We start from the raw sequence: 10,467 nt of genomic DNA on the forward strand, positions 1-10,467 counted from the left end.
AAGCAATCGTATTATCAAATTCACAAACACTCTGTCTGAATACATTGCTCTTCTTAATGGGTTCAGTTGACTATTTAATCTGCAGTTTCCTATGACCTGTATCCCAAACACACACCATGTGAAACTGTACATGGGCAACTGTGCACTCAATGGGTATGGACTAGTTTATAATATAGAGGAACCAGAGAAAATGCAAAATTCAACATTCAATTTGACATGTGTTTCTAAAATACTTTTCTGTTATTATTATTGTTTTTATCAGAATGAAACAACAAACACTATTTTTATATTGTGACCTTTATATATACTGTCACCACGGGAGATTAAAGCAGTTATTTCCTTGAAGCTGCTGTGAAAGAGTAAAACATTACCATAGAAATGTTAGTCATGTTTTGGCTGCCATGAGGGAATAATGTAGCAGAACAAATAAAAAACACTGAAAGTAAACAGGTTTCAAGTACACTCAGTATGAACATTTTATGATGTGACAGACATTCATTATTATCCGTCATTAAGCTTAATTATCTTTAATCATCTGTCATTGTTTTAGGGTGAAAGTCTGTCTCCAAACCTGCACAAATAAAAGCAAAACAATCTGTGTGCTAGATGAAACTGTGGTGGATGTTTCAGTAATTTGGGTGAACTGATGATGAACTGTGAATTTTAGAAATGTCTCTCTCTGGCAGCTAAAACAACAGTCTCTGATAACAGCTGGGAAAAGAATCTGCTTCTTTACCGGAGATGTATTTTTTCTTTCTCTCAGTCATGTAGTCTGCTTGGCAAGTATTCAGCAGCGTGCTCATTTTCCAGAAGTGATCCTGTATGTTTGTCTCAATTCTCAGTTAAAGTACTGTTCCTGTACAACCTTTTTTTTTCAGGTGTCCATCTAAATGTTCTGGACACTATTGAATAGCTGTTACCAGTGGTTGTATCCCATCCTACACAGGCTTTCTCACTCTGCCTAATTTGTGTGTTCACCATGACAAAAGGTCCTCACTGACTTTGCACTGGCATTATTGTAGACTTTGTGTCCGTGTCACATAGTTCTGAGCCCGAGCTGTCCAGACATTGAGCACTGTTTCTTCTTTCAGATTTGCATCTGTTTGTCACTGATGCTGCTATGTTCTGTTCCCGGGGGTCTTTGCTGCTGTTCTCCCTGCCTTAGGCTTTCCATGTAGGCACATGGAAGGGCAGGGAGGTTTGCTTTCTCTGCCTCAGGCTTTCTGGATATGCGTGTGAAAGGCACAAAAGCAACTTGTTTACAGAAAGATGGGGATCATGGTTTTAAGAAACCAGTCACTGCTGAGGAAACAAGACACAAAACACAGCGTCCATGTCGAAGTCACATGCTTAATTGACCCATCCACCCACTCTGATGTGTCCTTGGAGATCTTTGTCAATTAAACATAAACGTAACTTCATTTTAACCATTCGTAGTCCACATTAAGAAAAACGCAATAGAAAAATATTTTCTTTGCATTTTTTGTCTGTGTTTTAATAAGATTTTAAGATGTCACTTCATGGTAATCGTAAGACACAAAGAAAAAAAATCAAAATTACAAGCCACATACTGATATAGTGTATGTTGGCAAACAAACAAATTGTGGAATTAGTGGTATAACCAGCACTACAAAGTCCTCTGCCACTGCACTGGCGTCATGCCTCTCTCGTGTGTGTTTATAGACAGCGTGCCTGCATCCCTGAATCAAAAGAGGCATGACAGGTGTGATATGTAGCACAACAGGGTTGGCAACCTGGTCTCACAACACTCAAAAAAGCATGTTGGCATGATATGTGGCCGGTTGCCATTACTGTCATGAGGAAATCCGGCAGGACAACAACTTAAGTAAGCTTTTGTTGCCTAAACCCAACCACGTGCGAGAAAAACGTCAGTTCGCAGTGTTGTACCGACGTAGTGCTTTTATTTTGAAAGAGACTGTATCAAACTGTACATTTCCTGTGAAAACAGAAGTGTATTTTGAAAACAGACAATGCATGTAACAGGCTGAAGTTGACACGGCGTCCCAGAACATCACTTCAATTCAGTTTTATTTATAAAGCCCAATATCACAAATCACAATTTGCCTCACAGGGCTTTACAGCATACGACATCCCTCTGTCCTTAGGACCCTCACAGCTGATCAGGAAAAACGAGGTAGAAAGTCCATGACCAAATGTGGATATGTGACAAGGTCAGAGTGAGAATGTGTTGCCGTTGGCCTCTAGTGTGTAATATAACATATAATTTTATAAACAATAACAATGACAAAAAGTGTCAGTAACAATTATTTACCGTCTCTGTTACGCGGCGGCTGATCTCGTCCTCTGCTCAGAGGGTTAGGAGCTCCTGGACCTCATTGTTTTTACAATTTGTGGACATTTCTGGCTGCTGTTCATCTTCTTTGAGTTAGCCTCTTACAGCTAACAGCTACTTTCAAAATCTCTGGCACACATAACATGTTGTTCAAATGTCCGTGCGGCCCATAATCTTGTCCCGCAGACTGTCCCTTTCACACAGACGTTGTTTCGGTGCTGTTACTACCTTCCGTGGTGGCTTAAACGCGAGAACACTCTGTCCCCCCATTCCTCCATAGAATATATTTACAAGATCATATATACAGAACAGCGAGGCAGCGTAACAGCATGATATTCCCACCTTGAAGAGGCAGTGTAAGGCCGCGATCACACCGAAAGCATTTTAGCAGTTGAAGGCAGTTTGTTTTCTGTATTTTTTTTTAAAGGGATGAAGCTTTTTGCTCGCTGTTTTTGCATTGCTACGTGCCTTGTGCGCTCTAGGAGCCTGGCATTTTTGCCAGAGCACTTTGAACTCCTCGAGTTGAATAAACTCCAATCAGATGATTTGAGAGGCGGGCCTTCTGTGGTTGTCATGACAATACATTTACAGTTGGTAAACAATGGAGGAGAAACTGGTGGTAGTGGATGCTGGATACCCAGAGCTATACGGCCTGATGATAGACAGCAGGGTGTCAAACTGCCCCCGAGTCATCCTAAAATCTGCCTGTAAACATCCATGATGGAGGAGAAGCTCCTGGACCAACTGGTGGTACTCCCCATGATCCAGCCTCTTTTTTAGGGTCTCATGTACCCACACAGATCTCTGTTTATCTGCTGACAGCCTCTCACCCTCAACCAGAGCTACAGACAGTACCCTCTGCCTCAACATGTCAGGAACTAGATATTCATTATTGTGAAATAAATAAAACAAATAAATAACGGTAGATTGATTACGCGGGAAGGTTAGTGTAAGTGTTAGTGATGGCTTGGTTGCCTGGCAACAATAAAAAGGCACAGCAAGCGTTTTGGCATTTAATAAAAAACAAAAAAGGCAGTGTGATGCACCTTGAGTTTTGCAACCTGCAAAACACTTTCTGTGTGATCAGGACCTAAAAGCGGAGAGTGAAACAGGACCTGTTCCTATTTATATCTGCTCACATATTAATGCTGAGCCTTCAGTTTGTTCTACCAATGACAGCTGATTTCTTCGGTTCATCTTAGGCTGTTGCTCATAGGGATCTTTGGCTCTTTCAGTTGACAGTCTGGTCTGTCAATCGTACAGCGTCTGTACAATGGACAGACCATTGTTTGTCCTCCATGTACAAAACCAACCCTTCATACTAAATAACATCAGTTAGTGAAGAGGACTTTCCTCAACGTACAGAGTCGTCCTCTGACACATCTGAGCGGACCACATCAAGCTTTGGTGAAAGCTTGTTAATAGCATTGTTTATATAATGCACATCGTGTTTAGCTCCGAGCGTTCTGTAAGTGTTTGTCATTTCCCTCAGCTTGTCAAGTTACTCACCATATAAACCTGTGATTTGCATAAACAAACACAGAGATGTCTGAGTGATTTATGGAGCTGACTCTCCCTGCAGGGCTGTAACGTGAAAACTGATCATCCAAAAAATAAGAAGGGAGAAGTTGGAGAGGCAGAGAACGAGATCGAGAAGTTGAACACTCAAAAAGAATACGAGTTAGGAGGCAATGTTTAGCTGTCTGAGAGGAGAGATGGGAGCTCAATGTAACTGATCTACTGCCTTGAGCCAAAAAAGGAGGAGTGGGGAGGAGTGACTGAGTGAAAACTGGAGGGAAAGACAGAGGCGCGTGACAGAAGGGAGAGGGAGAGGAGGAAGGAGAGTGAGGCTGAGGAAGCTCTCTGGTGAGAGATCAGGCTATTACTTTCAACCACGTGGAGACGAACCTCAACAACTCCTGCACAGAGGAGGCAGAAATCAGCTGCTGGTGGAGGGAAACTATCTTCTTCTTCTTCTCCTTTTTGGGGATGCAATGCACAGATCTGCTTTTGGGCTTCTTCACCCTGAAGTCTAAAGTTAAACAGGTGAACCAAAGAGACGTATGAACTTGCTGGAACACCAAGAAAATCTGTCGTTTCTTCGATGGGATTTGGTTTCAGATTGCAGCTTTTTTTTTTCTGTGTATTCTTAAATTTCATGTCGTGGTAATCTGGTCCTGCTGTGGACTGTCTGACTGCAGAGTCTACTGAAGAAGTGTAAGTGAAGATGAACATATGATGTTACCCTTCACGGAGAATTTTTAGACCACTTTTGGAAGCCTTTGAACTATTTCACTGTGTTCCCTTAACAACTCATCTGTACCAGAAATGAGCTTTTGATTTCAGAATGTTGAGTCTTTACTGACTGTTCTCTGTTCTCTGTTATCCAGATGTTAAGCGGCAGTCTGGAAGCTGGTGCCTTGCTCGAGGAATAGAAGAAGAAACGCTCGCTGTAAAGATCTTCTCAGCTGGTCTGGGATTCAAACGGGCCTCTTGGATTACAGGAAGATTTCTTTGTCGCTCAGTGGAACTTTTAACATGGACTTCTGCTCTTTAACAAAATCCCCAAGTCAGCTGTGTCGGTTATGAACTTTAAGGGCGAATTCTGAAAATCCATAAGGCTGTTTATCTCCATGAGGACGTCGTAGTAGAGTGAGACAGCAGAGGATAATGTGATGATGGTTTCGCTGCCTGTGCCATGCTGAGAGGGAGGTTAGCTCTGGCGAGTGTGTATCTGTGTTTTGTCTGTCTGCTCGGCTTGACGCTGCAACTGCCTGCCAAACCCTGCGCTAACGACATATTCGCAAAACTCGAGGCCCTCGTCGGGGAAGTCCACAACTTGGTATGACATTAATTTTTTTGTCTTTGATATCAGAAAATATATTTTTACTGTGTCATTGCTCAAATTTTATATTCACAGGCCAGTCATAAGAAAAAATGTTGGCATTGTACATTTGTGCAAACCATGGATGTTGTAGCAGATGCACTGAAAATTTAAATTTTGGCAATGATGTGGTTAACGTGTGGTTAGGTTTATGCACAAAAAACAGCACTAGCCGGATTACATTTTTGTAAAATGTGATCTAATAGAAGCATAAAAAGAGTAAAAGAGAATGGGACCAATATTGAACCTTGGGGGACGCCACAGAAAATAGAAAAAAGTGGCAAAATTATGTAAATGCGTTGACATACTGAAATCTTCAAAACTGCCTCAAAAATAAATAGTTTTATTTTTAAAAACGCTGCGTAATTTCCTTCAACGGATGGCCACAGTAGTTTTTATCAAACAAACACCAGAAAATCAACTCAGTCACCAGAAAAAGTGTTTGCCTTGTACATTCCTGCACACAAGACATGTAGCTTTAGAAAAAAAGCTGCTGGAAAAACAGTGACAGGGCTCCACAAAACAGCCGTATTTGGTGACTAAAAAGCCGCTGAAAAAAGAGCATTCACTAAATCTCACCCGCTTTTGATATTTGTTGGTCTAGAACAGCTGTCTGCAGCTTTGCAGGCATCTCACCCAGATGACACGCCATCCACCATCCCCTCCACCTCCTGATGACAAAGTCAGCTCATATATTATGTCACTTTAGAAACGTTGATATGATATGTGTGAAACGTGTAAATGTAATATATTCATGGTTTGCAGAAACATCCAATGCCAACACAGGTTATCTGTTAAAATGAGATATTTTGAATGCCCGTATCATTTCTCAAGATAAAACCTGTCAGGCTTCCCAGTTTAGATAATGTTTAATTACTGCATTGAAAAAATGCAGGATGATCCCACAGTCGTGATTAAATACCGATTATGAGTGGAGTGATCTTTGTTATCAGCTTTAATCATTTAATAGAACACAATAAAATGAGTTGCACTGCACAGCCGATGATTTCAGGCTGTGGAAGGAGTGGACGAAAGAATTAATCTCTCTTTAAGTTTCTCAGACTTGTCTGTAAAGCTGTCCATAGTCTGTTACTGCAGGTGGACAGAGTGGTTAAAAAACATAGTGACACGCTCAGTAATTCTGTTTAAGAATAAAAACACAGAAAGACATTATGTGGTAACAGTTTCATAACTTGCGTGGACTTTGTTCAAATCCAAATATTTAAAAAAGGAGGTTAGTTGGTGGTACACAGGTTTAGTCTCAGAAGTCAGGGGGAACGGATTTAGTATAAACTCTGTAGTGCAGTCTGTAGTTTCCTTTATGGGCATCTGATACTCTCTAAAAGAAAATGCTACAATTGCATCTTTACTGCAAAGAGCTCTGATGCCTTAACTTTGACTGGAAATGAATATTATTAATTGTAATAAAATGAAATAACATAAAATATAGATAAAGTACACACTGCTGATGATAACTAAAAGGGGACTTGATGACAGTGGATAGAAATGTTTATATTTATTTTATTTAGAAAGTGACAGTGCACATTAATGAACATGAACACTTACGTCACGTTAATGTGCCAGATTTCGCCATACAGGCTCATTTTCATCTGCAGTCCCTGCAGGTTGATGGTGTAAGTGTAAGAGAAAGAGAAAGACAAAATACCATACAAAAGCACAGATAAAAACGGATTGATGGCATGTCCACAGACCAGTCTGACCAATCATTGTAGTTTATCTCAAATCACCAAACTCACGTCCTCATTTCTGGCTGTGAAGGTGCAGACATGTGCCACACCAACACCTCACATTTACCAACAAAATGTAATGCTTAACACCGTGCAAGATCTGATGATCTGCTCAAAGCAGGGGTAAAATGTTTTGCAACGTGGTGCAACATTGTCATGAAACACATTTCTACCACAAATCACTCTCAGAGAATGGCTGCAACACGTGGACAACACACAAGACAAACCACCATGACAGAGGCTGTTGCACACACATCTGCTGCATGTGCTGAAGGAATCAAGGAGAGTTAGATTAAATATGCAGGTTACTGCGTCAGTGCAGTGTAAATCACAAATCACACCCCTGCGGTTTAATTCTCCATATGTAATGAAATACAAAAAAATAAAAAAAACTATTTTTCACCTGCCTTCAGCAGTTTCACTGTAAAAAAAAATATTTTGTGTGAACAAGTAAATCTAATATCTTTCAAATATTTTCTTGTGTGCACAATGAAAAAAAGAACATTTCAGGGATAGTTTCTAACAGGCTCGTCAGGGATACTCAAGTGATTTAGTTTTATAAATTCAGTGGAACTGCAAATGTATTAAAGAACAGTCAAAAAGCCAAAAAATAGCTTTATATATATTTCTGACAGATGATGTTGTTCTGTGATTTCATTGTGTCTACATTGTGTTTAATGTGCTGTTCCCAAAATTGACCTTTTGGGGAAATGAAAGTTTTCTGAGTCTAAGTTTGAATCACTAAATCTTCGATCCTTCGTTTCTCATAATGCAAATTTATGACATCTCTCATGAGACTCTCTGTGCTAGCTGGCAAACAGCTGCTTATCTGGAACTCCTCACCTGCAGTACATGACGCAGGTGATCTGTAATAAATCTGAAGTGTCACGTCAAAGTCGAGATAACTGATGACAACATTATACAACAGCTTTCACACGAGGAGTCAACTGAGGTTCATGTGTAAAATTAGCGTAATACCCCTTTAACATTTCCCGCAGCAGCTTCCTTGCAGAAACATGTGATTACATAACAACAGTTGTGCAGCAACAAGTCCGCAGGGCATCGAAGCTCTTTTGCACACAGAAGCAGTTCAGACTGAACACAGCAGTGGATGGAATCAAGGGTTCAACCCTCCAGCTGAAATTGTGCCTTTTATTGTTAGTTTTAAACAAGTCATAATTTTCTATTTTTACAACTGCTGCCCTCGCTTTGGCAGACGACACAGTCCGGCTCCACATTTTTCATCCTGCACAGTAACATCCAGCTGTTTCATCCTCCAGCTGTTCAGAATCTGAAGAAACATCAGAGCAGGACTTTGCTCCAAACTCACAAATATTTCCCTCTTGCTTGAATTTATAAAAACAATTCTTTAATGACACTTTCACAGCGGTGTTTCCCCTCTTGTTCTCCGCTGTATGTCTGCAGGGAGCTGCAGGGATTTACAGTGTGAGAAATGTGAATATATTTATCTTATTCTTAAAATATCAGCATGCTAACATGCTGACAATGACCTGCTGATCATCAACAGGTGTAATGTTGATTACTGTGGTGGAGGAAGTACTGTAACACTTCAGTTAGTAGCCCGGGCTGTTATTGGCTTAAAGGGATAGTGCACCCAAAAATGAAAGTTCTGCCTTTATCTACTCACCCATATGCCGAGGGAGGCTCAGGTGAAGTTTTAGAGTCCTCACATCACTTGCAGAGATCCAAGGGGAGAGGAGGTAGCAACACAACTCCACCTAATGGAGGCTGACGGCCCCCCAGATTCAAACGTCCAAAAACACATAATTGAAACCACAAAATATCTCCATACTGCTCGTCCGTAGTGATCCAAGTGTCCTGAAGCCCCGACATAAAAAGTTGTTTGGAAAAACCTCATTTGAACTCTGTTTTTAGCCTCATTGTAGCCTGTAGCTCTGACTGCCTCTCTGGGCACCGTGAGACCGTGAGACATTGGCACCGCCTTCATGTGTGTTCATGTGCTTTCGCTGGTCTCACACGCAAGCACACACACGTGCGTGGTGCCCAGAGAGGCAGTTATTCTCTTTCTGCTTATTACTCCATTCTAGAATAACACATACGCCCATCCACCAGGGAAAATGTCAGCACTGATGTTTATGCAAACTACACCGGGGTGTAGCACCACATTTCTGGCTCTCTGTGGACCCCCACCCTCACTCTCTAGATTTGTGTCTGTGTCTTTCACACTCACCTTTTGAATTTCTTTTTTCTTTTTTGTTTACAAAGTCACTTTGCTTTCTTTCTTTTGTTTTTTGGCACCCTGATTTACCTGTCACGGGAAAAGACATGACAGTGTCACTCCCTCAGCTCTAGCTGTGTTTAGAGACAAATCCCAGTGCAGAGGTGGTTTCAGCTAATGTTGTGAAATACATGTAGCCTATGCCAAAAACAAACAATGTGTAATTTTGCTTCCAGAGTACCTGACAGTTGTGCTTAATTACAGGGCGTACTTTCCAGAACTGATGTTCACCATCTTGTTTAGCTTGTTAGCATGCTAACATTAGCTAATTTAAAAGGTATTTGGTCGTAAACCAGAGTACTGGACATATTTAAATGTTGACCTAATACAGTTTCTATAGTTCATCATGAGGGGAACATGAATGATGAACCACATTCAATCACAGCCCATCCTGTAGTTGTGATATTTTACTGTGCATCATACATTTCAATTTCATGTTGGTGCTCGAGTTAAAATCAGTGCATCACCAAAAGCAGTAAGATTCATCCTCTGGGGACCATGACCATCTGTACGACATTTCATTGAAATCCATCCAATAGTTGTTAAGATATTTTAGTGTGGATCAAAGTGGTGGACCAACCACCACACTGCTGGCAGGCTAAAAAAACACAACTATACTTCATGTAAAAGTTTTGTATATTTAATTATGAATAACTTCAATCCATGGCCTTAACATTTATTTCTATAAGACGATGTTGTGGTCATTCTCTGGAAACCTGAACTGCACCACAAACTGAAAATTATTTTATGTTCAGCATAGAAGTAATAAACAAACTAAGTATTTAACATATAACTTTGTCTTCTTCCTCAGGAGGGGTTGAACTGCACATTGTACACGCCCACCACAGAAGACTTTAAGGTATGAGCTTCCTCAGACCTTTGTGTCTTTTTCCACTCTGATGCCTTTATGTCCTTCTTGTCTGATCCTGACATCTGGTTTCACACACAAGTGTCCTCAGCTGGACAAATCATTTCAGAAACACATTAACAGAAACCCAAACATTGTATAAGTTCTGTTATAAGTTAAAGCCAGTGTAAAAAATGTAAACTCATTCATGAATGTAAATGTTTAATTCAGCACATAAACAGCTTTCAATCAATCAATTTTCAATCAATTTTATTTATAAAGCCCAATATCACAAATCACAATTTGCCTCACAGGGCTTTACAGCATACGACATCCCTCTGTCCTTATGACCCTCACAGCTGATCAGGAAAAACTCCCCAAAAAAACCCTTTAATGGGGAAAAAAAACAGTAGA

The 10,467-nt window shown here is 40.5% G+C and overlaps 1 protein-coding gene across 4 annotated transcripts in view; it reads left to right on the forward strand.

Moving 5' to 3' along the window:
* Positions 1-10,467, forward strand: part of il15l (interleukin 15, like) — a 21,805-nt gene that overhangs the window by 2,298 nt on the left and 9,040 nt on the right. The window contains exons 1-4 of one of the 4 annotated variants that reach the window (XM_050067489.1): positions 3,954-4,360; positions 4,516-4,531; positions 4,705-5,156; positions 10,018-10,065. In XM_050067489.1, coding sequence (XP_049923446.1) covers positions 5,013-5,156; positions 10,018-10,065 — 192 coding nt within the window. In that variant the 5' untranslated portion in view covers positions 3,954-4,360; positions 4,516-4,531; positions 4,705-5,012. Of the gene's footprint in view, positions 1-3,953; positions 4,532-4,704; positions 5,157-10,017; positions 10,066-10,467 lie in introns of those variants that run through there. The other 3 variants (XM_050067480.1, XM_050067505.1, XM_050067497.1) reach the window with 3 other exon arrangements.

The sequence above is a fragment of the Epinephelus moara genome, chromosome 2, assembly GCF_006386435.1.
Source record: "Epinephelus moara isolate mb chromosome 2, YSFRI_EMoa_1.0, whole genome shotgun sequence".
NCBI classification, from domain to species: Eukaryota; Metazoa; Chordata; class Actinopteri; order Perciformes; family Serranidae; genus Epinephelus; species Epinephelus moara.